At 63.1% G+C, this 24,594-nt stretch overlaps 1 protein-coding gene across 8 annotated transcripts in view; it reads left to right on the top strand.

Moving 5' to 3' along the window:
• The first annotated feature begins 1,381 nt into the window (after positions 1–1,381).
• The window catches only part of SYNGAP1 (synaptic Ras GTPase activating protein 1), a 38,912-nt gene continuing 15,699 nt past the window's right edge, over positions 1,382–24,594 (top strand). For 2 of the 8 annotated variants that reach the window (XR_014173722.1, XM_081934793.1), the window contains exons 1-11: positions 1,385–1,654; positions 7,464–7,585; positions 8,082–8,187; positions 13,769–13,866; positions 14,643–14,767; positions 15,442–15,595; positions 15,685–15,783; positions 22,316–22,870; positions 22,983–23,127; positions 23,718–23,862; positions 24,034–24,270. Coding sequence is in view for 7 of the 8 variants with exons in the window: in XM_081934793.1 (XP_081790919.1) it covers positions 1,453–1,654; positions 7,464–7,585; positions 8,082–8,187; positions 13,769–13,866; positions 14,643–14,767; positions 15,442–15,595; positions 15,685–15,783; positions 22,316–22,870; positions 22,983–23,127; positions 23,718–23,862; positions 24,034–24,270 (1,988 nt within the window). In the remaining variant the exon portion in view is untranslated. Of the gene's footprint in view, positions 1,655–7,463; positions 7,586–8,081; positions 8,188–10,793; positions 10,929–13,627; positions 13,867–14,642; positions 14,768–15,441; positions 15,596–15,684; positions 15,784–22,315; positions 22,871–22,982; positions 23,128–23,717; positions 23,863–24,033; positions 24,271–24,594 lie in introns of those variants that run through there. The other 6 variants (XM_081934796.1, XM_081934792.1, XM_081934790.1 and 3 more) reach the window with 6 other exon arrangements.

Below are 24,594 nucleotides of genomic sequence, written 5' to 3'. Positions count from 1 at the left end.
CAAAGCCCAACCTCCTTAATGGGGAGCCAGTGGTGGGCTGCAAAGAAAAGGAAGAGGATGGGGGCTGATTCAGCTGAGGAAGCATATGGGGCGGGTTGGGGGTTGCCAGTAAGGGGGAAGGTTGGGGGTCCAGAGGAGGCCCCGGGGGGGGGGGGTTCTGCATCAACCACCGGCTGGGCACCCAGTTTCACAACACTTAGCCTCCCCCATCTCCCAACTGCCCTGCTGCTGCCTGCCCAAAGGCCTGGAAGCTTGACGGGAGGAGGAGGATGGGGCTCCTCGGTGTGTGGAGGGGAATTCGGATCCTCGGAGGCAGCAGCGTTGCCGCGTTGAAGCCCCTCTAGAGCCCTCCGTTATAACCACGGGAAGGGAGCAGAGCTACCGCCGCATTTCCAAGACCCCGTCTGCCACCTCGGCTTGTCAGGAAGGGTCCCGCGGGGAGCGGCACGAAACAGTGGGTCCCGTCCCGTCTCTCTCGGGGCCGGCACAGCCCTGGACAGCGGCGGGGCGGCCGAGCGGCTAGAGACCGGCGTCGGGCGGGCGCAGCGAGGGCTCCGGGGCAGCTGGAAGGCCAGAAGGAGGGCGATGTCGGGGAGGGTCCGGGCGCAGCCGAGCGCCTAACTGATGGCGTGGCAGTCCTCCCTTTCGCCCTTGCGGACCCCGTGGGGAGTAGTGTCCCCCCGCGGGGCAAGCCGGAGGCCTCGGAGGTGCGGCGTCGGGAGCGCGCCTTCGACTTCGCCCGCGTGCCGTGCTCCAGCGGCGGCGCAGCTGCTGTTACGGAGGCTCGGGACGGCCGGACGGCCTTCGCTGCAGTCTCGGCGGCCCACGGAGGAGGAGGAGTAGAAGCCGGAGCCCGCGGGCGGGCGGGAGGGCGGGGGAGGGTCGGCAGCCCCCGCGCATCACCCGAACCGCCGCCGCCGCCGCCGCCGCCTCTTCCCCCGCCGCATCCTCGGCGCCAGAGAGAGGCGCAGGCGGCGGTGAGCGAGTGAGCGGCGAACGGCAGGAGGGCCGGTGCCGGGGGGCGCTCGCCCTCCCTCCCTCCCTCCCTCCCTCCCGGCGTCCCCTCTTCCCCGGCCGCCCCCGCCTTTCCTCCCCCGCGGGCCGGTCCTTGAGCGGCGTCGGCGTCGAGGGACGGAACGGCGGATGAAGGCAGCGCCATGTCCTATGTCCCCTTCCGAGGTAGGGAGGGCGACCTTCCTGGGCGCGCGCGCGGCTTGCGCTTTTCGGGCGGGGGCGGCGACAATCGTCTTGGCTGGTGCGGCGGGCGGGGGGGGGGACGGCGGCCAGGCCCCTCCCTCGGCCGCGGGGCAGAGCCTGCCGCCCGGAAGTTGGAGGGGCGACGCTGCCCGCCCGCCCGCTGCCGCTCTGCACAGCTCCGGCGCGGGGCGGGCTGCGGCGCAGGGCTGCGGCCGGCGGCTCCTCCTGGAGGTTTGACCCGGGCCGGGGCAAGAGATGCTGCGCTCCGCCCCGGGGATTCCGGCGCGCTCGGGCCTGGCGAGGCAGGTGGGAGCCAGCTGGGAAAGGGGTCCTCCGGCCGCGTGGGGACTGCGCCCTTTCCCACGCTCGCGGCTGGCCGGCGAGGCCGCGGGAGAGAAGCATCGTGGCGCTCGGCCAGCTGCGGCCGGATGGCGGCCTCCGGATCCCGGGAGAGATGGTGCGCTCTGGAACCCGCGCCCGGGCATCTGGGCGCTCCGGCCTGCCGTCGGCCGACCGTACCGGCGGAGAGGGGGAAGGCGGAGGGAGGCGGGGGGAGCCAGGGCGACCGCGCAATCCCGGCCGTTATACCCGCCCTGGCAGCTGCCTTCGCCGGGGTCGAGGCCAGCGCCTCGGTCGCCCCGCTGCGGCCCCGCCGAGGGCTCCCGGAGGCCTCGGGGCGGCTCCACAGCGCCAGCCGCGACCAGATGCCCGACTGCCGGGCCGAAGGAGGCACCTGCTGGCGGAAGGAGCGGCCGGGTGTGGGGCCGGGGCCTTCGGTGCCAACCCTGGGAGGGGGCTGCTTCTCCCGCGGACCAGCCCCTCCCACGTGCCGCGCTTGGAGGGAGAGCGGCGTTGCCGGAGGGGGGGGGGAACTGAGACGTGCTGGTCGGGCCAGCTGAGGTCGTGGGGGGGGGGCAGGGTGACGGTCGTCCAGTTGTGGCCCACCGTTCCTGGCGCTTCGTCATGGGCGACGGCAGGTTTCGTCCTACCCCGAAAGGCTTCTCTCCTCTCACCCCCTCGCACCCCCCCCCACCCGCGAAAGAGGGTCACCTTTCCCCCCTCCCATCCCTGGGCTTTGCAGGAAAGGGCCTGGGTGGGGGCTCCGGACCCCCCTCCTCCTCCTCGCCATCGGAGGCCTGCGAGCTCTCTTCGGGAAAGGGAGGGGGCGTGATGTTGCCAGGCAACCCCGCTGAAGGATGCTGGGGGGGCAGCTCCGGCATGAAGCACCTTCTCCAAGATTGCTGGTGCTGCACTGCAGGAACCCCCCCTCCCCCCCTCGTGGCTTTATTCCCAAGACAGCGGGAGTCTCTTCTCCCCGTTTAGGTTGGGGGGGGCACCCTCCCCTTGTCCTCAGCTGGAACAGCCAGGCCGCTGCTTTCCAGGAGGCGCAGGCAGCCGTCCAGCGGGGCAGGCGGGGGGGGGGGAGACGCTTCTCTGCTGCACCGAGGTGCCGGAAGGGAGGCGGGCCGTCCCCAGTCCCCCCAGGGCCGCCGGTTGGGGCTCTGCAGCCCGCTTCGCCGAGCGGCTGGCCCTCCTGCCGGCTCGGGCACCGCTTCAGGCCTGGAGTCTCGCCGGGGCTGCTCCGCACGGCGTCTCCTTCGGCAGCCGCGGGGCTCTTTCCGGCCGGATCCCCTTCAGGAGATGCGTTTCCTCCCGTTGCCTGGCGGCCGCCTTGCTGCACATTTGCATGGCAACAGCGGAGGGAGATGGCGAAGCCTGCCCGGCGGGGGGGGGTGAGATGGAGCTCCACTTGTGTGTGTGGGGGGGGTCGTGTTCCTTTCGGGCGTTGGAGGCTCCCGAGGCCCCGGGTGATCCCTACAGAGGTTGGGGGGGGGGGGAGGAGGCTGTGGGGGTGTAGGCTGTCCCCCCCCCCAGCCCCTGCCTGAGGCTTCGGCTGTGCTGGGAGGTAGAGATCTCAAACATTGGACAGAAATAAAAGCTGTCAATCAAGGGGAACCAGGAGGGAATGGGAGCCCCAGAGTGGCCCCCCCTCTCCTCTCCCTGCTGAGGGCCGGCAGAGAAGCCTCGTGCCCTGGGGCCAAGATGGGCAGAATGAGGGGGGGGGAGGCAGGGGGTCCTTGGTGCCCTCTGTGTGCTTGTCCCTTGGCAGGCCTCTTATGACCCAACTAGGGAAGCTCATCAGTCCAGTTCAACTATCCCCCTCTAAGGGAAGAGAGGTTGGGGAAGCCCCTCACCCCCAGCCAGCAGGTGGAGGGGAACTGGAAGCTCTCTTTTTCAATGCCAGGGGGGCTCTGGGAGGGACCCCGTGCTAAGCCCCTCTGCCTTGTCAGGATCCAGCTGGGGTTGCCTCTGGCCATCTCTCTCTCTCTCTCTCTCTCTCTCTCTCTCTCTCTCTCTCTCTCTCTCTGTTTGTGTGTGTGTGTGTTGTCTTTTGCTCACCTGAACCGAGGGTCACCTGGGCCTCTGCTTCTAAGCTCTGCCCCCGCCCACTTCCTGGCCTGCTTGCCCTCTACCCGCCCCATAGGACGTCTTCTCGGCTTATAATCACACCCCAAATATCTGTTGCTAAGTGAGATAGTTATTGTGAGTTTTGCCCAGTTTTACGACCTTTTCTGCCACGGCTGTTAAGCAAATTAGTTGTTAAGGGAGCAACACAGTTGTTAAGTGAATCCGGCCACCCCGTTGACTTTGCTTGTCACAAAGGGAGGCCACGCTGCTGTGACCGTCATAAACGGGAGCCGGTTGCCAAGCGCCTGGATTTGGATGGGGAGACCCTGGGGGATCCTGCAACAGTTGTGCGAAAAAGGGATCGCTTTTTTTCAGTGCCCCTGTGACTTTGAATGGTCACTAAATGAAACGGCTATTGGTCAGTTGGGTCGGGCCACACATCAGCAACTGGCCCAGGGCACTGAGACGGGCACTGCGTCGTATGTGTGAGTCACCCTTCAGTTTGGAAGCTGCACTGTGCACCGGGCTCAACTCAAGGATCAGGTTCAAATCCCCGGCTGGCCCAAGGACTGGTCGCCTGGGGAGGGAGGGCCTTTCCCTGCCCCCCAGGGCCCCACTTTCATTCCTTCCCTCTGGAGGGTGCCTGCACCCCCCCCCCCGCCCTGTGTGCCCCCCCCTGTTGTCTCCTTCAGGAACCGACCGAAGTGTTTTCCTCCCAGGACTTTCTGCTCCATGTTCCCCCCCCCGCCCCTCCACCCTTTGTGGCCTGTTGTGTTTTTCCTCTTAATGAGCCTGCCCGCATTGGGAGCCCCGCTGAGTCTCCTTGTGGGGAGTGGGCGGCCCAGGCCTTAAATCTAATGAATTAATTCACCCACTCATCCAGCTCAGCCAAGGCAGGCGGGGGGGGGGGGAGCACTTGGACTCCCCCTCCCTGTGTGTCCCCCCCCTTCCCCGGAAGGGCTGCATCCGGTGGCCACCCTGCGTGGCCAGGTGACCAGAGCCACAGAAGAGGGCCGGGCCAGGGAGGAGGGCTCTGCTAAAAGGCAACTTTGGGTCCAGAGTTTGCCCATACAGGTCTACACCTGTGGAGTTTCTGCCTGTTTCCCAAGATACCCCACACACCGGCAGTGCCCAAGCAGCGGGGGCTGATTTGAGCTTTGCAAGCTGTTTGAGTTGTGGCATCTTGTGGCAAGGAGTTCCATAGGTGGATATTGGGGTGGGCTGTTCTTGCTTTCTGTCAGCCGTGGCTCGTCTTCCCTGGAGGGGCCTTTGAGCTTTCAGCAGGCGAGAGAGAGGGGGCCATTTTACCCCAGGGAGGAGAGAAAATGGTATATATAGGAAAACCAAAACAGGAATAGTAATGTAAATAATAACAGTGATTTATATCCCCCGTCCCCCCCAAATCACCAATACATCTAATAGCTGCAAATTGTGATGGCAAGGAGTCCGTCCCCTACTGGTGGATTCTCCCCATTCCTTGGGTTGAAAAGTGGGGGGTGGGTAGGCTGCCCTTGGCAGGACCCCCGTCCTTTTCAGCTGTGCTTGAGTTGGCCAGGAAACGAGAGAGAGAGAGAGAGAGAGAGAGAGAGAGAGAGAGAGAGAGAGTGATGTGGGTGAGACAGGAGAGACAGATGACAGAGAAATGAGAAAGATAGAGAGATGAGAGGTGTGAGAGAGAAAGAGAAAAAGAGGGGGAAAGGGAGAGAACGGGAAAGAGAGAAAGAGAAAAAAGAAAAAGGGAAAGATGAGACAGGAGAGAAAGAGGGAGAGAGAAAAAAAGAGAAAAGAGAGAGACACACACAGAGAGGTAGATATGAGAGTGATGTGTGTGTGAGAGGAGAGAGAGATGACAGAGAATTGAGAAAGATAGATGAGAGAGAGGGGGAGGGAGAGAAAGAGGGGGAGAAAGGGAGACAGAAAGAAAAAGAGGGAGAGAAAGAGGGAGAAAGAAAGGAAAAGAGGGAAAGAGAGATGGGCGAGAGATGAGAGAAAGAGGGAGAGAGAAAGAAAGAGAAAAAAGAGAGAGAGACACACACACACAGAGAGAGGTAGATATGAGAGTGATGTGTGTGAGAGAGGAGAGAGAGACGACAGAATTGAGAAAGATAGAGAGATGAGAGAGGGGGGGAGGGAGAGAAAGAGGGAGAGAGAAAGAAAAAGAGTGAAAGGGAGAAAGGAAAAGAGGGAAAGGGAGAGAGAGAAAGAAAAGGAGTGAAAGAGAGAGAGATGAGAGAAAGAGGGAGAGAGAAAGAAAAGAGAGAGAAAAAAAGAGAGAGACTCCTGGCTGCTCGGGGCCTGGGTCCCGTTGAGGGTCTTTGCAAGGACAGCCTCGGGTGGGAGGCCTGGCTGGCTGAGCTCGGGGCTGCCAGGGGAACGGAGGGTTAGGGCTTCCGTCCCTGACCCGGGTTAAGAAAGGGAAGACAGGGGGCTTGTGAACTGAGGCCCTAACTGGGCCTGTGGGAAAGAGTGCCCGGTGGGCCTGGGGTCTGCCTGGTCCGGAGGGAGGAAGAGGGAAGAGAGCATCTTGCGTTGGCCTCCCCCCTAGATCAGGTCCTGGGCAGGGGGGGGAGAAGAGGAGGGGGGCTTCAGGGTCAGAGCCTGCTGCCTCCCCAGCCCTGCTCTCTGCACCCCTCAGGTGCCCCACCTCCTTTCCCCCATTTGGGGGAGGCAGCGGGGTGAAAGGTGTAAAGCTGGCTTCTCTCTCTGGGTGGGGACCTAAATCAGCTCTCAGCTGGCTCTGCTAAAGACCCCCCCCTCAGCCAACACGCCCCTCCTCCCGCGATTGCCCCGAGGGCCCATTTCTGCTCTGGCCCTCTGCGCTGCCCCCCTCAGGAAAGGGGCCTGGCTCTGGTCAGGGGGTGGGGTTTCTCCTGACAGACAGGATGTGGGGCGCGGAGGGCCGTGAGGGGTGGTGGTGGGGGGGAAAGAGTCCTGCTTGACTCCGGCTAGGTGGCCACTGGCTTCTCCCCAGCTGGTCCGGATGGCCATGGAGGCCTCCCCCCACAGAGCCTCTGTCAGCCCTGCCCCTCCACCTGCCTCAAACCCAGGGGGCTGGGGGGGGGGGCTGAGGGGGTGGTGGTTAGCCAGATCTTTGAGGCATCTAAAAATCGCTGCCCACGGCTGTGATCCCCTAGTGGGGACTCCAGGGCCCTTCCCAGCCTCTGGAGCCCACCCAGGGTGCCCCCCTACACGACCCTCTGCCTGCCCCCTTTGCTTGAGGCTTCTCCCCTCTCTCTCCCTGGCTCTTGGCAGCAGCTTCTGGCCACTGGGGGGCAGCACAGGGCCGGACGAGGCCTTACACAACTCCCCGGCTGCCCCCACCCGTGAAGGCAGGCAGGCAGGAGAGCTGGATGGAGGCCCAGAGGCCCTTGAAAGGCAGGTGGGAGGGGGGGGGAAGAGTGTGCTGGGGTGCCCTCCGGGGTGGTGGTGGTCAGAAGAGCCCCTCCTGGTGATGGGGGGGGGAGTCACACTGAGCCAACTCTCTCCTCTGCTTGTGCCAATCTGCCAGGCTTCGCCTGGAGCCCCCAGATGGCGTGGAAGGGGGGACCTGCCTCAGTGGCCTTAATGGAACCCTCGCGGCCGGGAGGGTCAGCTGAGACCACCGTGCCCCCCCCATCCGGACATACCCCAGTGGGCAGAGGGCATCACAGGGGAGGTGGGGAGAGGGGACGAGGCCCACTTCTCTCCCCAAGACACAGGCGGTCGATTGGCATCCCGCTATTGTGGGAGGGGCAGGGGGGGGTCCTGGCAGAGCTGGGTCTCCGGGCGTGCCTTTCCAGGCCCTTTTTGGGGTGAGGGGGGCTGGGAGGGGGCACCTGCCCGGCCGGGCCCTGCTTGACTCTGCCCTTCCGCTGCAGATGTGCGAGGAGCTCCGGGATCCCGTGCGCAGTATGTCCACTCGCCTTACGACCGTCCCTGGAACGCCCCCCGATTCTGCATCATCTCTGGCAATCAGCTCCTGATGCTGGACGAGGAGGAGGTGAGCAGGGTGGGGGAAAGGGGGTGGGTGGGTGGGTGGGGGTTGTCCCTTGAGCCCCCCCCAGAGGACCCAGGGCAGGCCGGGGGGCTGGGGAAGCCCCAGAAGGACTGGAAGGGGGGATCCTCTCAGGAGGGGCCACGTAGGTTCACACAGGTTGGCCGTTGGGTGCAAAGCGGCTGGGGAAACCACGGTTTCTGGCCTCCCGAGTCCAGCAAGAGGGCGGATGCCCCATGGTTAAGTTTCCAGGATGGGTTGTGCCTCTTCCTGGCCTGGGGTCTCTGCCCCGGGAGGCCCCCTCGGACCAAGTTCCCACATGACTCTGGGCTCTTCCGGTGGTTCTGGCTCAGGCGCCGTTCAGCTCCCCAGAGATTCACTCCGTGCTTCACAGGCCTGACGTGGTTTGGGGGGGGGGATGTGGCAATGGGGGAGGTCAGAGAAGAGAGGGAACTCTCTCCTCCCCCCTCTGACCTGGGCTGCTCTCCCCCCCTCCCCCCAGATTCACCCTCTGCTCCTTCGAGAACGCCAGAGGGACCCCGGGCGGAGCAAGCTTCTGCGCCGGACGGTCAGCGTCCCTGTGGAAGGCCGGCCCCACGCTGAGCACGGTAGGAAGGACGTCCCTGTGGGGGTGGGGGGAGGGGAGAGGGAGAACCAGGGCCGGCCAGAATCCTGGGGTGGGTGTGAGGGAAGCTGTACAGTTGCGGGGCCAAATCTGGGCTGGGGGTCAGTTGAACCAGCATCGGCGGGTTTTATTCGTGTGTTGTGTGTGTGTGTGTGTGACTTTCCCAGCACTAAAGAGACGGTCCTGGAGGCTCCAGAAATTGTGGCCAAGGGAAAGCTGGCCTTGGAGGGGGGGGGTGTCTTTGTGGCCTCCTTTCGCAAATAGGGCCGTCTGCTGGGGAGGGGGCACGATTGAAGCCCTGGGGAAGGGGAGGCCTGGGCTGGGCAGCTGCCATCCATGGGGTGAAGCTGCCGGTCCGTGTGAAATTGCCGTGGGGGCTGTGGGGTGGGGGCTGTGGGGGCCCCCCGTGTCTCAGCTGCCTTCCCTTCCCAGCCCCAAGAGGAAGGTGGTTGTGGGGGAGGCCCGAGGGGTCTTTGGGGAACGTCACAGATTCTCCTTCTGCCTCTTTCAGCCCCCCCCCCCCCCGGCCAGTGATCCTAGGGTAAACCTCTGCAGGAGAGGAATGATTGACAGTCCAGTGTCCAGCCATAACCTTCACCACCCCAAGAGTTGCCAGACCAGGAAGTTGGGGTGTGTTTATGGGGGAGATCCTGCTTGCCAGCCCAGCCCCAGGGGCCTCTTGGGGGGCCCTTCCTTTAGCCCAGGCTGACAGAACTGCCTGGGGGTGGGTGTGTGGCTGCTGCCCATCCCTCCAGCCTTGGCCCATGGGGGGGGGGGCGGCTCTGGGAAGCCAAAAAAGGGGAGTAAGGGGGGGGCGCTCTTGAGTGGGTCAAAGGGCCAGCCCCCCCCGTAACCCTGACTTTGCCAGAGGCTCTTGTGGGTCCCCCGGGGAGGCTGAGCAGTGAGGCTCCCCATCAACGGCCCCACGTGGGGCCAAGGGGGTCAGAGGAAGCGGGGCTGAGGGGATCTGTCCCCAGGGCAGCTGCTGAGGAAGGGGCAGCCCCCCACCCCCACTCTGAACCCATGGGACACAATTGCAAGCTCCCTGCCTCCAGTGGGTGGACCCCAAGGGGCCCCTAGGAAGGGGTCAGGGGTCAGCCCCGTGAGCAAAGGGCCACAACACCCCAAAGCGAGTGGGACTGAGGGAGCGACTGGGAAGGGGAGGGGTGCTTTGCGGGGGGTCCTGCATCCTCCCTCCCCCCAGCTGAGCAGGGGGGGCCACAGCCCACCCTTCCCATGTGCTGAGGGGGGGCAGTGAGTGGGTGGCGCATAACGGTGGCTCTGGCCCACAAGAAGCCCATCTCTGCTCAGACCCCGGACAGGGCAGTGCCAGGCCAGGGGTGCCCTTTTGGGAGGGGGCCCGAGCACGCCCCCCCCCTTGGAGGAGCTTGTTCCAAGCAGATGCCGAGGCGCTCCAAAGGGCCTCTCCACCGCCAGCAGCTCCTTCCCAGCTGTTCCCTGCAACGCCCATCCCCCCAGCCCCAGCCCATAATAGCCAGGCCCCTTGGAAGGAGCTTGACAACTGTTGCTATAGGGACCATCTCTCCGCCCACCCCCCCAATCTCTCTCTCCCTCTCCCCCTCTCCCCAGGCCTGCGCAACGGGTGGGGTGGGGGCTCTGCTGAGGCTGCCCTCCTGGGCCTTGGGCCCCCTGCCCACGCATCCCCTGCCCCCCTCGCCCCTCCCGCTGCCAAGGAGGGGGATGCGGCTGGGGCTTTTCTGCTGCTGCCTCTCCCCCCCCCCACCCCGCCACCCCCAAGGCCCAGCCGGAGGCTCACCTGCCCCGGCCGTTACCTTTGCTTCCCCTCCCCCCACCTCCCGACGCGGGGGTTTAAAAAAAGAATTTGGTCTTCCCGAGAAGTTGGCTTAAAAGGTTTCCATGGAAACCCCAAAGAAGAGCTGAAGGCAAAGGCTGCCTGAATGAAGGGACGCCCCTCCTCTTGGCCGCGCGCCAGCAGCGCCCCCTGCCGGATCCGGCGAGGGCGGCCGCGACCCCCTCCTCCCTCCCGCCCCCCCGCCCGGTGACCCCGCGTGAACCGGCCGGCCTTCAGCCGGAGCCCCGGCCCCATCGCCGCCCAGGCGGGGTGGAGCCAGGCTCCGGGAGGAAGCGGCCTTCCCTGCCCGCCAGCCTGGACGGAGCCGCTGCCCGCGCGCTGCCCGGCCGGCCGGCCGCAGCAGGGCCTCCTCCGGGGCGGCCCCGCGATGCCTCCCCGGAAAGCTCCGCCCCCCCGGACCCCTCCGCCCGTCCCCGGCAGCCCCCGGGCCGCCCTCGCGCTCTGCTGCACCAGGAGATGCTGCCCCCGCCGCCCCGCCTGCCCGCCGCCCCAAGGTAGAGCCGCCCGGGCGGGGGCTGGCGGGGCAGCCGGGCGCAGCGGACTGGAGGCGGCGGGGCCCCCAGTAGGAGCCTCCTCTCGCCGCTCCAACGGGCCCGGGAAGGCGGCGGCCCGGGGGGCGCGGGGGTCCTCCCGGCGCTGATGACAGCCGCGCGTCGCCTAGCAACGGCTGGCATGCTGGGGGAGCGCGGGGCGGGCGGGCGGCGAGAGGCACGAGCGCAACCAGCAGCGCGGGGACCGCAGCTCCGACGGCTGCAGCGCCGGGCGGGGGCCGCCGCCCTGCGGGCCGCGTGGAGCCCTAGGCTCCGGCCCCCCGCCCGCCCGCTCCCCCGTCCCGGCATGGGCCGCGCCCCGTAGCCGCGGGCGGCGGGGGAGCCTCCCGCTCCCGGCAGGTAAGGGCCGCCCGTCCCTTCGTCCGCTAGCGGGGCCGGCAGGCAGTGGGCGAGGGCGCCGCGGCAGCCTTGGGGGGGGGGGCTCCGAGGGCTGCCCAGGGGGCACGGGAGGCGAGGCGGGCGGGCGGGCGGGCGGGCGTGGGCAGCGCCGCGGCCGCGTCCGTCTCGGCGCGAGGCCGCCCGGCGTGGCGCGCTCGGCGAGTGCGTGGGTGTCGCGGGCGGAATGGTCGGGAGCGCGCGCGGAGCCCCCTCGGTCGAGGCCGCTGCCAGCCCCGGGCACCTTCCTGGAGGGGGCCCGCCGCTTCCGGGGGCGCCGGAGCAGTCCCGGCAGGGCGGGGGGTCTTCGTCCCACTCGCCCCGCCCGCCCCGCGGCTCTTCCCGGCCGAGAAGCGGAGGCGGCGGAGCGACCGCTGCGCTCGCGGGCACCCGAAGGGCCTGGGGAGGGCTCTCTGTCCCCTGGCGGCTCCCTTCCCCGGCGCTGCGCCCTTCCCTGCTGGGCACGGGGGCTTGGGAACTGCGGCCAGGGGAGGGTCCGGGCGAGCGCCGCCGATGTGTAAGAGGCGCAGCCGCGTCCCGCCCGCATCCTCGCACGGAGGGCTCGCAGTTGCGTCCGCCGCTATGCTGGCACGTGGGGGAACCCGGGTGGTCTTAGCGCCCGAGTCGTGTCAGCCTGTCAAGTGGCGCCGGCCTTGCCAGGAGGGGGGGTTTCCTCCGTATGCAGCTGCTGCCTTTGCCGAAAGGGCCGGAGGGGGGGGTCTCCTGCACGTGGATGGGGGGCTATGCAGAGGCTCCCCATTGCTGCAGTTCTGGAGGCTGGGGGGGGGCAGTTGCGTGGGTCAGCCTCTTAACTGTGCAGGGGGTCTGCAGGGGCTTGGGCCTGTGTGGGGCAGGGCCTGATCCAGGCTCTCTCCTTCCTTCCCGGCTTGGCTCTCCTGAGGAGGGGTCTTTCCAGCTGACAGGCCAGTGGGCCGGGAGGGGAGGGGGCCAAGCAAGGCACAATCTTCTCCCTGAGGCCTCCCAGGGACTGGTGGGCAAAGGGCCAGCTCCTGTGCGGAAGAGGGGGCAGGGGAGAAGGACTCTCACCTGGAGGGGGGATTCACTGCCCCTCCTCTGGCTGTCACATGGGAGGGAGGGAGGGAGGGAGGGTGGGGGGCTGCTGAGGCCTTGGGGGAAGAGGGAGGCCTGGGGCGGAGGCAGTGGCTCGCAGGGTTGGCATGGCGGAGCGGCAGCAGGCAGGCAAGACAGATGGTGGCAGAGCCCAGTGGGTGGCTCTGCGTTGTGCCAGTACGCACGGGGCGGGGGAGGGGCTCTGTGCAAATCCGGGCAGCTAGTGCTGCTCAAGGGTCCTCCGGGGGGGCCCTGCGACTCCTGGGGTGCCAATGGTCCAGGCCAGGAGGGCTGAGCCCGCAGGCAGAGACCCAGGCCTGGCATCCAGCCAGCCCTATTGGGAGGCCGCTGTGGCTCGTGTGTCCCCGTGGCCTTCCTGAACCCCAGCCTGGTCTGGAGGGGGCCACTGTTCTTGTACCCCAGAAGGGGCTTTTCTTCCAGGCAGGGGGCTGCGAGGGGCTCCTGAAGGTTGAAGGGGGTGAATATCTCCCCGCAGCCCCCATTGCCCCTCCCAATCCCTGGCTGAGTAGCCTTGGGGGGAAGACAACCTCCAGTGGGGTAGGGTTCCTTGGCACCCTTTCAGCTGGGGGTGGGGGCTTTTTGTAGGTTGCCCATCATTGCCCCTCTACTCACCTCATGGCATTCCCCTCCCCCCTCCGAGGAGCCTCTGGGCCTCTTGGGAAGCTGCCCCAGGGGGGCCTGTGGACACCCACGTCCCCTCGGGGGTCTTCAGGGGCCCCTTCAGCGGCTCCTCCGGTCGGTCTGGGCTCCTCTGGTCGGGGGAGGGGGGGCTGCTTGTGAGCTGCTCTTGGGGGGGGGGGGGGGCTGGGAGGCCTTTGAACTGAACCAAATGCATTTATTGGCTTAGTGTCCAAAAGCAACGACACTGACATTCCCAGGGAGCAAGTAGGAATTCCCCCCATGGACAAATTCCAAAGGGGGCTTTTTCTACAGCCAGGGTGTGATGGGGCTGCACCCAGAAGGCCCCTGGGGGTCCCCCCATAGGCAGCCGGGGGGGGGGAATTGCTCCACGACACACACAAATGAAGTCAAAGGAAGGATGAGGTGGAGAGGCCCCAGAGGGGGCAGGGAGGGGTCCTTGGTGGGCAGAGCCTGCCCAGGTGGGGGGGGGCTCCCTCTGGGTCCCCTCACCCATCCTTTGGGGCCCTTTTCCAGAGCCTGCCCCTGGACAGAGGAGTTGTGCCAGCCCCCGATTCTTGGCTGAAGGAGCCTGCGATTCCCAGTTGCCAATTCGGGGATCCCCCCCCCAAAGGAGGATCCCCCCCTTAAGCCCACTGAGGCTTCCCTCACTTTAGGTCTTCTTCATAAGGGCAGTTTGAACCGTGGCTAGGGCCCTATACTGGCCCGGGGGGGGGGGCTTGGGGGTCAAGTGGGGAGGCCTGTGGGGGGGGGGGAAGGAAAGGACATCCCTGGGCAGCAGGGATGGCTGTGTGGGGCAGCTGAGGGCCGGGCCAGATGGCTTCTCTGGGCAGGAGAGGGGAAAGACGGAGGGAGTCCTTTGTCTGGGGGGGAGGAGTGGGGGGGGGCAGGCAGGAGGAGCTGGGGAGGGCTGGGGTGGGCTGGGGTGGCGGGTCCCGCAGCCCACTGGTGGTCATCAGTGGTCAATTGTTGCCTCCCTCCCACACACACTCCTTGGCCTTTGCTGCCCCCCTTGCCCGAAGTCCTTCTGTGTGGGGGTGCCCCTTGAACGCGGCCCTTCTCCCCCCCCTCAGAGTACCACGCCAGCCGCTCCCGCAGGAAGAGCGTCCCGGGGGGCAAGCAGTACAGCATCAACATGGACGCCCCGCCAGCACCCCCCTTCCGTTCCTCGGTGAGTGACCCCCACCCCCGCATGGCTTGCCTGCCCTCTCCCTGAGCCCCTCCCCCTTTTCCTCCAGCAGGGGGCAGGCATCAGAGGAAGGGCTGGAACCAGTCCTGGCTGTAAGGAAAGGAACTGGCCCCCCAGTGGGGCTGAGGGAGGGGAGGGTGCAGAAGGAGGAGCTGCTTCCCCCCTCTGCCTCCCCCCTGCCGGGGCGGCCCCCCTGCCTCCCCCTAGAAAAAGTGGTTAGGCCTAGAGGTGGGGGGGAGGGAAGATCTTGGATCCAGGGACGCCAGAATGGCTGCTGGGCCAAGCAAAGTTGTGAAGGGCAGGGAAAGGAGGCCACCAGGAAAGAAAGGCGGGTTCGGGAGAAGATGGGCTGGCTTCCTTGAGCTAAGCTGGGACGTACAGAGGGTGGTGCCCGAAAGGGCTGCCTTCCTGAGCGGCTTTTGTGGCAAGTGGGCCCCCGGCTGAGATTGCCACTCGACCTCTTGGCTCCCCAGCCAGGGTCCCTGTGGGAATCTCCGGGTGCCGGGCCTTATCCAGCCAAGGTCTTTCCTGGGGGGGCTGCTGGAGAAAAGGCCGAGGCTTTTGGAGGGTGGAAACGGGTCCTTCCTGCTGCGGCTGAGCAGAGGAGGGAGGGCTGTGGGTCGCTCCCCTCTGGGCCCCAGAACCCCCCCCCCCGGCAGCCGTCTCTTGGGGCCCCAGGGAAACCCCCCCCCAATGTGTGTGTGTGTGCCCACGGGCTGGGGCAGCCTGACCGGCCTCCCCCCCCCCTCCGGCTGCAGCAACAGGGTTTCCTCAGTCGCCGCCTGAAGAGCTCCATCAAGCGCACCAAGAGCCAGCCCAAGCTGGACCGCACCAGCAGTTTCCGCCAGATGCTGCCGCGCTTCCGGAGCGCTGACCACGACAGGTGGGCCCAGCCGGTCCCATTCCTCTCTTGAGGGGGTGGACGGGAGGGAAGCCCCCAGGGCTGGGCGGACGCTCCCTCGCGGCCCAGGGTGCCCCGTGGCCCTTCTAGCTCCCCTGGGGGCCCCCTCTGCCCAGCCTGCCTGCCCCCCAAGGCCGGGGTGCCCTGGGTATTTTTAGCACCTGCCTCCCTTTCCCCCCTCTGGCTGACGGCAGCCCCGACACGCAGGAGCTGCCTCCACGTACGCTGCTGGGCTAAATATATCCGGCTGGGGGCGGCAGCTCCGAGCAGAAATGCCATGGGGAAAGGTGGGGGGGGGGAGCAGCCGCACACGGACTCTGCCGGCTCCCTCTGGGAAGGGGCTCCGGAGCTCGGCTGGCTGTGCGAGGGGCAGGCCCAGATTCTCCTCCCCCCGTGGCCCCCCGGGGGCCCCAGAGCCTCCCTCCCAGGGTCCAGAGGGGCTCCCCAGGACTCCTCTGTGCCCGCACTCCCGCCAGCCTCGCTCTCCCCCACCCTGCTGAGGTTGCCTCCCGGCTTTCCTCCTGCTGCAGAGATGCCCCTTTGGGGGGGCGCAGATGCCAGGTACTCCCGGGGGAGGGGTCAGCCAAAGCCCGTGACTCCTGTCCCCCCCGCTAGAACCTCCCCGCCGACTGATTGTGGTCCTCCCCCCCCCGCAGGGCCCGCCTGATGCAGAGTTTCAAGGAGTCTCATTCGCACGAGTCCCTGCTGAGTCCCAGCAGTGCAGCCGAGGCCCTGGAGCTGAACCTGGACGAGGACTCCCTCATCAAGCCGGTGCACAGCAGCATCCTGGGCCAGGAGTTCTGCTTTGAGGTGGGGGCTGGTGCCTGGGGCCTCTCGACAGGGTGGGTTGGGGGCCCCTGGGCATGTGCAGAGCGCAGCTCACTCCTCTTTCTGCCCAGGTGACGACATCTTCGGGCACCAAGTGCTTCGCCTGCCGCTCGGCTGCCGAGAGAGACAAGTGGATCGAGAACCTGCAGAGAGCGGTCAAGCCCAACAAGGTAAGAGCCCCCCCCCCGGGCCCTCTGACCGTTCCCTCCACTGGCCCCCTTGGGGTTTGGGGTGTCCCCACCTGGCCCCTGGGGTGCTTTCCTCTGCCCCCCCCCCGGTAAGTGGCTTTCAGGAAGAGCCCCCTTCGCCCTTCTCTTCTCTGGGCCTCCTGGGGCCACTTTTGGGACCCTGAGGAGGGAGGGGCCGGGGTGTGTGAGTTCCTGTCTCGAACTGAGGATAAAATTCTGACACGTTGGGCGAGTCTAGGAGTTTTTGTTGTGAATTTGTGCTCCGGGGGCTCAGACCCCTCCTGAAAATCCCCAAATGGACTGAAAGGGGTCTCCTCCCCCCTTCCTGCAATGGCTGCTGCTGATGGCCACGGTGGCATGCTGAGCTGTGGGTCTTCGTCATTTGCTTGTCCTCAATCATCAGCTAAGTAGAGCTTCCAAAGCCAGGAGATGTCCAACGCCCCCCCCCCCCACTCCCCGGCTGCTTTGGCGCTCCCAGCCCCGATCCCTGGCCCTGGCCTGCTCTGCTTGGGAGGGCTGGTGTGACTCTTGCAAGCCCCATGGTGCTGAGCCTCCTCCTCCTCCTCTTCGCCCCCCTCTTCCTGGTCTGATGAAGACCCGCTTTTCCCTGGCAGCAGGAAGGGTGGCCAGAGGACCATAGCCACAATGGAAGGGGACCCTTTGTATTTCTCCCGGGGGGGGGGGCAGCCGGGGAGAAAAACTTTCCCTGTTGCCACCCTTCCCTTGCAGGTTTCTTGAGGGAGGGGCTAAAGGGGAGGGTCTGTCTTATTGTCCCCCTCCCATCCTGCCACCAACCCCCTCCCTTTCCAGGGGCCTGCTCCTGTTTTGCTGACCCAGATGGGACCCAGAGACTCGCCATCTCCTTCCCCCCTTGTTCTGAGGGAGGCTGCCGGCCCTCCTTGTCTCTCTGGGGCTGGTGGGGGGGGGGCTGGTGGGGGGGGGCTGGTGGGGGGGCTGGTGGGGGGGGGGAGATCTCTGCGTTGCCAGCTGTAGTACCGTCCTCATTGCTGCTGGAATGGGGATTGTCCGGGATGAGTTATTCCCCATTAGGAAGTCTGGGAATGAAACAAATGGAGTTCTGGTGCAGAAATACGGCAGAGGCCCGGGAGCAGCTCAGTTGGCACCCAGGTGCAGCAGGCCCCTTCTATGCTGTCGAGGGTTTAGGGGGAGCCTCTGCCGAGGTCGCTCGCTCGCCCTTCCCTGCAGGTCGTTTCCGAAGGGCCAAGACTGGATCTCCAGAAAAAAAAACTCCAGATCAGCTTCTTGAGGGAAAATGAAATTGATCCGCTGGTTGTCAGATGCTCAGAGACCACGAAAAGCCACAAGTGGCTCTTCTTAAACCAGTGAATTTGGTGACTGGCACCGATGGGCAGAAGGGCTGTGCCCAGGGGTGAAATGATACCGGTTTGGGCTGGTTTGCCAGAACCGGTATTAAAAAAATCCTTTAAAAAGTAAAAAAAACAAAAAACCCATGTACCTTTGCAGGCTCAGGAAAGGCTTTTTGGTGGCTGTAGCAGACTTTAGAGCATTTCACCCACCGTGACTGGGCCCCAGCTGACCCCTAGCCAGGGGCGGAGGGGTTTCTTCCCTCTGTCCCATGGGAATTGCTGGGCTGGGCAGCCTCTGGTGACACCGTGGAGGCCTGGGGGGCTGTGGGGGGGGAGGCCCAGCCACTATTCCTCCAGCAGCCCTAGGAAAGAAGGGAGCGCTGCAGACATCCAAGCACAGGAGTCTTGGAGTGTGGGCATCCGTGGGCATGGGGGAGGGGCCCCCGGGCCTTTTGCCCCTCCTATGAAGCCCAGAGAGAAGGAGGCCGGGGGGGGGCAGCCCGACAAGACTGCAGACAACTACAACATCTGCGTGGCAGCTGCCAAGGGATATGGATCTGCGCCCACCTGCCCTCTTTCTGCTGTTTTGCAAAACGTTCCCCAGGCCGTGGCTGAAAGATTTCTAAGAGATTTCCCCTGCAGATCGTATCTGGCGACCTCCACCATGGGCGCCTTTGTTCTTCTGCCTCGTCTTCCGCGCTTGCTTCCGCGGGTGCCCCTTTGGGGGCCTCTAACAGCTTCCCAAGAAGAGAAGGAAGGGGACTTTCTAAGGGAAAACCTCTGTCAATTCAGTTTGCTGGAATCAGGATCGATTACTTCCAGGGGGATCCCTCCTCCGTCCACTAAGCTAGCAAGAGGAAAATGCCTTCCTGGCCAGGGGCCTCGTGGAGAAAGCCGTGCTGCCCTCTGCTGGTCAAGAGGCCGCCAAACTGTTTGGCTTCTTCTCTTCCTAACCGTGGAAGTTGGACTGACGGGTGTTTTATTTCCCCAGATCTTGGCTTGTGTGGGAAGTGCATGCCGTCTCATCTCCCGTGGTGACTAACCATGGCCATTCAGCTCAGCCAGCAGTGACTGTGCTCACAAAACTCAGGCCTTCTGCCCAATCAGAGGCAGGAGGCACCAGGTGCTGGGACTGCCCTGGGAAAGGGCGCTGCCTGCCTGTATGAAACCTTCCCTGCAGGTGAGCAGGGGCACCAGGAAGGCTGCTCTGTTCAGGTGCCAGTGCTGGTGTCCTGCGGACCAGAAGCCGTCCTGGACCGCCTCAGAGCCCTGGATTTCCGGGGTGGGGGTGGGGACCTTCTCCTGTGAACCGAACCTCTGGAAGAAAGCCTGTCGGTCTTGCCTGGTGCCGTCACTGCGGGTTGAAGGGTGAAGCACTGGGGCTCCATCCTGAGTGAGGCCTTGAAACAGGTTGTTCAGCAGCCAGCTTGTGAGCTCATGGAACGGGTTGGGGGGGGGGAAGAGAAGTAGAAGGTGAGCAGCAGTGAGGGGAGCGGACTCTGTTTTGCTGATCCTGGTCGCACCCATGGGAAGGACTGTTTGAGGGGCTGCCACGAAGAAGAGTGGGGGGGGGGGAAACTTCCAATATTTGAGGGCTTGCCACAGAGTCAAGCCATTCTCCAAAGCACCTGAAGGCAGGAGAAGAAGAAGCAACAGATGGAAAGTAACCAAGGAGGGAAACAACCTGGAATTAAGGAGAAACTTCCTGACAAGTTAGAAAAATAATCCGTGGAACAGAAGTTGCCTCTAGAAGTTGTGGGTGTTCCAACACTGGAAGATTTTAAGAAGATGTTGGACAACCATTTGTCTGAAACGGTACATAGTTTCCTGCCTGAGCAGAGGGTTGGACTAGAAGACCTCCAAGGTGCCTTCCAACTTTATTACTCTGTTATTTCCCAGCCACCTTCATTTCCTGGTCTTGGTGGCCAGAAAGGCCACCCCTCCCCCCCAGAAGTGTCTCGGCTAAGACAGAGGAGGCAGCCATTGAGAAAATGCTTTGACGGAGGAGGGAGGCGGCTTTTTTTTTGGCTGGCCAACGAAGAGGAAAGAGGTCGGGAAGGGAAGCCAGAGGGAGGCGAGGAGGAAATGAGAGAGAGAGAGAGAGAGAGAGAGAGAGAGAGAGAGAGAGACACACACACACACACATATGCTGTTGGCCTTGGGTGTTTAATGAAGATTCCTAAGACCAAGAAGGGAGGAAGAGGGTGAAGGAGGCCAGGATGGTCCCCAGATATTCCTCATAGGGCAGAAAGGTTGCAATTTGGGGAGATATGTTGGACTCTTTCCTGGCTGGGATATAAGAACCGACTTGGAAGTAAATAATAATAATAACGAAGGAAAACATTTCCGTCCTTTTGCCATGCGGTACACTTCAATTGTGTCCTCTCAGGCCCCACCCCCACGTATCATGGGGGCTCTCTTCCGATTGATCGACCAGATTGGGGACGGATGCCCCTGTATCAAGAGACTTGATAGCGCATTGTAATATCCAGAGAGGAAAGCACGGCTGGCGGGGAGCCAGCTGCTGTCATCAGGAGTAAGTCTCTCTCTTGGCCAGTCCGCAAGGGTTCGTGTGGATGAAGGACCCCTTGGAGTTCAGCAAAGCCTTCGAAGCTTCCATGAGACCCTCGCAGAGAAGATGAGAAAACCTGGGCTGGATGTTACCATTAGGTGGACCTGGAGCTGGCTGAACCCTTGCACCCAAGGAAGAGCTACTGAGATTTCTGGCCAAGCTTGGGGGAGCAGAGAAATGCTGAGTGCTGCGCCCCCAGCTCTCTTCTGGGCTCTGTGCTGGTCAGTGATCTTATTGTTGGGGGTCTGCCGGCGTCCTGCAGAGCTGGCAGCAGAGTCGGGCAGTGAGGAGGTAGGGGAAGAACATGGGCCAGTCTTGGAGTCTGGGGAAGGCTCGGATGAGGGCATGAGGGGGGAGGGGTAAGGGCTGTCTGGGAGTTATGTCCTGCCTCCGGAGCCTCCAGAGTCGGACATCAGCAAGGAAGAGGAACAGGGGGAGCCTGTTCCCAGTGTGCGCATGCGCAGAGCTGCCAGAAGGCAAGAACAGTTAAGACAAAAGGGGTGACTTGGGAGTGAGACTGGGAGATGATTGGCCCCCTCCCATAAGACATAAAGGAGGCGCAAAGGCATATGAGCCTTTGCGGGAAGCAACTTTGTTCATGCTGGTCGGTTTAAATTCTGAAGCTCCGTTTTGACTCTTTGTTCCGTGTGGCCTTGCCAGGCTGATTGCCAATTAAGTCTTTGGCAGCGTTTCAAGGAAGACAAAGGTGGGTGCTTATCCAGAAAGACTTTGGCAGCCTACTGCCGGGCTCTTTACAAACTGTTTGGGACTCGTTACGGGCTGTGAATAAACATAATTCACAGCCTTTGAAGTAAAAAGAGGGTTTTTGGGACTAAGCGTGTGCTTTGTACTGTCTCAGGAAGCCTAGGTCAGAACACTTATAAGTTAGGATGGGTTGTTAGAAAACATGTGGCTTCTAAAGTTGTAGATGGCACTTTACCTGGGCAGAATAACACATTCTGTAGAGGAATATCAAAACTCAGGAGGATTTTGACAAGCTGGAACGAGGGGCAGCAGCTCTCTAGAGGAATTTCAACAGGGACAAATCAAGGAGACGAGGGCAAGGTAGGTTGGTGTGCCAGGCAGGGGTATCTGCAGAAAGAATGTGGGAAGATCACAAGCGGAGCACCAGCCAAGAGCCTGATGCTGTGGTAAACAAAGCCAATGCCGTCCTTGGCTGCATCAGCAAAAGTCGAAGGAAGAAATCAAGGATGCCTCTTGGAAAAGCACCTTCTGGGACAGCCGAGACCTGCGGGGTTGAGGGGCTCCGTAGACAACGGGAGTCAAAACGTCAAGGCTAAATGATGCAACTGCTCCTCTCCCTTCATGTGGGTTAGGCCACACCTGGAATGTGAGGTCCAGTTCTGGACTTTACTTTACTTTTACTTTTATTTAGACTTTTATACCGCCCCCTCTCCCCAAAGGGATTCGGGGCGGTGTACAGTCAGATAAAACACGGTGGACACGGTGGACACGGTGTGTTACCCTGGCAAACTGGGTGGTGTCACGAGAACAGCCAGCAACAGGCCGGGGAAACTTTAGCACGCCCGACTGGAAGCATTTGGTGTGTCTTCCACGAGCAAGAGAAGACGGGAGACACAACAGCCACCTTTGAGTAGCTGAAGAGCTGCCAGTAGAAGACAAGATGGGTGGGGGAGAGGAGTTCCCCAAAAACGGGTGGGCAGCTCTGCATCTAATTTAGAAGAGGTTCCCCCCTCTCAACATCAGGATCATCACTCCCTAATAGCGGGGGGGGGGGGGTTGGCCCTCAACGACGCAGAGATTTTTTTGCTGGAGGCGACTCTGATAGTGGCGGGGGCAAGAGAGAGAGCTAGATGGTCTCTTAAGGTACCCTGTCTGGAGATTTTTCTGGCTCTTGGGCTGCAGCTACTCCTGGGCCTCTTCCTTCCATCCTCCTGCCGTGTTCCTCCTGTGTACTATTTTAAGCCCACCTCATGGTGGATATTCTCCCTGCTGCTTATGAGAGGATATATAGGGTCCCTCCCACTTAGCAATAAGTCAATTACAAACTCAAAGCAGAGGAATAGCAATTAATGGATAGGACAACAGCTGTCCCTATCAGTTAAAAAGCTGGGGAAATGATAGGTGCTTTCTGGGAGATGCTTCCTAGTGCACCATGGAGAGCTCATCTCTTTGGGCAGAGAGCTCCAGTCTTGCACTGGGAGGGGGGAGGGGGTGGCTAGGTGTGCACAGCAGGTCGAGGCCAGACTGGGAGGGGATCTTGGCTTGGGTGAGCTGAGAGAGCTGGAGAGGGTGGGGGGCTATGCTGGGCTTGAGATACCTGGACATCTTGTGGGTATCAAACATCCTGTGGGCATGGGAAGAGAGAGAGGGGCTCCGGTGGGAAGGAGAGCCCTCCTGCCTGCCTGTGTTACCTGACTGGAGTAGGGGTCTCCAACCTTGGCCACTTTAAGTCTTGTGGACTTCAACTCCCAAAATTCCCCAGCCAGTTTTGCTGCTCAGTGTATGTGTTGTTCTGGCTGGGGAGTTCTGGGAGTTGAAGTCCACAAGTCTTAAAGTGGCCAAGGTTTCGGAGCACCAGCCCAGGACCTCCTTCAGGCTCTCCCTCTTCCTCCTCCTCCTCTTTGCACAGGACAACAGCCGGCGGGTGGACAATGTGCTGAAGCTCTGGATCATTGAGGCGCGGGACCTGCCCCCCAAAAAACGCTACTACTGCGAGCTGTGCCTGGACGACATGCTCTACGCACGCACTACCAGCAAGATTCGCACGGACAACGTCTTCTGGGGGGAGCACTTCGAGTTCAACAACCTGCCGGCTGTGCGCACCATCCGGCTGCATCTCTACAAGGACACGGACAAGAAGCGCAAGAAGGACAAGAGCAACTATGTGGGCATGGTCAGCATCCCCATTGCCAGCGTCACCGGGCGCCATTTTGCTGAGCAGTGGTACCCGCTCAGCCAGCCCAGTGCCAGCAAGAGCAAGGCCGGCTGCCCGGCCATCCGGGTCAAGAGCCGCTTCCAGGCCATGAGCATCCTGCCCATGGAACTCTACAAGGAGTTTGCTGAGTACGTCACCAACAACTACCGCATGCTATGCGCCGTACTGGAGCCTGTCCTGAGCGTCAAGAGCAAGGAGGAGGTGGCCTGCGCCCTGGTGCACATCCTCCAGAGCACCGGCAAGGCCAAGGTACGCTCTGGGAACTGGGTGGGGGAGGCAAGCAGGGCCCCATAAGGAAGGGGTCCGGGGACACCACGGGCAGCACGGCTCCTACAGCTTCTCTTCCGCCCCTTCCCGGCAGGACTTCCTGTCCGACATGGCCATGACGGAAGTGGACCGCTTCATGGACCGCGAACACCTCATTTTCCGGGAGAACACGCTGGCCACCAAAGCCATAGAGGAGTTTCTCAAGCTGATTGGACAAAAATACCTCAAGGATGCAATTGGTAGGGGCACCGGAGGAGGGAGGGCACTTGGGTGGGGTGGGGGGAGGACTCAGCTTTTCACAACCCTTAGTGGGGAGGGGTGTAATCAGAGGAATTTGGATTAGATTTTGTTCTTTTTCCTGCCTCCACTCCTGGCATCTGGAAGAGAGCCAACAAGCTCTTCACCATGCTTGCTTGGCTTCCTCTGGGGCAGGGCTCTGGAGCCGCATGTGGCTCTTCCATCCCTCTGCTGTGGCTCCCTGATGCCGGTCGGCTCCACAATTGATAGGGCTTTCAGTTAGGATAGGTAGAGGAAAAAGGATGCCGCTCTAGGAGGAGACTCTATGGTGGTGGGAGGGGGGCGGAAACCGGACTTCCGGTAGGCTCAAGAATTGAATGTGGGGGCTCCCGATTAGGGCCTTTGTGGATCTTCGAGTGCTTAAGGTTGCCGACCCTTGCTCTGGGGAAAGTCCAGAGAGGGAGGCCTTGCAACTCCCCTGAACACGGAGGGGAGCTCCTCTCTACCCACTGGCTGCTTTGTGTGGGGCTGAGCCGGTGGGGGCTTGAGGGGGGAGCTGCTGGTCCCATCCTCTGTTTGCCTTCCCCCCCAGGTGAGTTCATCCGAGCTTTGTACGAGTCTGAGGAGAACTGCGAGGTGGACCCCATGAAGTGCTCGGCCTCCACCTTGGCGGACCATCAGGCCAACCTCCGCATGTGCTGCGAACTGGCCCTCTGCAAAGTGGTCAACTCCCACTGGTCAGTGCAGGGCTGGTGCCTTATCCCCCCAACTTTCCCTGCATATCTGGGTGTGGGGAGGGAAATGGAGGGGGGTGGTCATTTTGGGAAGTTTATCCTGGGTTGTGTGGGGCAACCCTGCAGTGGGGGCAGGCAGTGATCCCGTTCTCCCCTGCCGCTTTCCCGCCCCAGCGTGTTCCCCCGGGAGCTGAAGGAGGTTTTTGCATCGTGGCGGCTGCGCTGTGCCGAGAGGGGCCGGGAAGACATTGCCGACCGCCTCATCAGCGCCTCCCTCTTCCTGCGCTTCCTGTGTCCGGCCGTCATGTCCCCCAGCCTCTTCGGCCTCCTGCAAGAGTACCCGGACGAGCAGACCTCCCGCACCCTCACGCTCATCGCCAAGGTCATCCAGAACCTGGCCAACTTCTCCAAGTGAGTGTGGAGGAGGCCAGGAGGCAGGGAGTGCCGGGGGGCACAAGCCAGCTGAGCCAGATACATCCAAGGCGGTGGGAGTGAGTTTTCCACCATCCGCCCCATGCAGAGCTCTGGAGAAGAGCCCCATCCTGTAGTGTGGCCAGGCTCCGTCTGTCTCTGGCTCCAGCCAAGAGCCTAGGCCAGGGCCACAGGGCTGGGGCCCCTCAAGGCCCAGAAGGCAGCCGGGTCCCTCTGAAAGTCCAGTGCAAGGGAGGGAACCAATGGAGGCAGGGAAGGCACTGAGAGGGGAATCCGGCTGCCCTCTTAAAGCCCACCAAGGGC

The sequence above is a fragment of the Natrix helvetica genome (assembly GCF_964273705.1).
Source record: "Natrix helvetica genome assembly, chromosome: 1".
NCBI classification, from domain to species: Eukaryota; Metazoa; Chordata; class Lepidosauria; order Squamata; family Natricidae; genus Natrix; species Natrix helvetica.
This window is presented reverse-complemented; position numbering and strand designations above follow the sequence as displayed.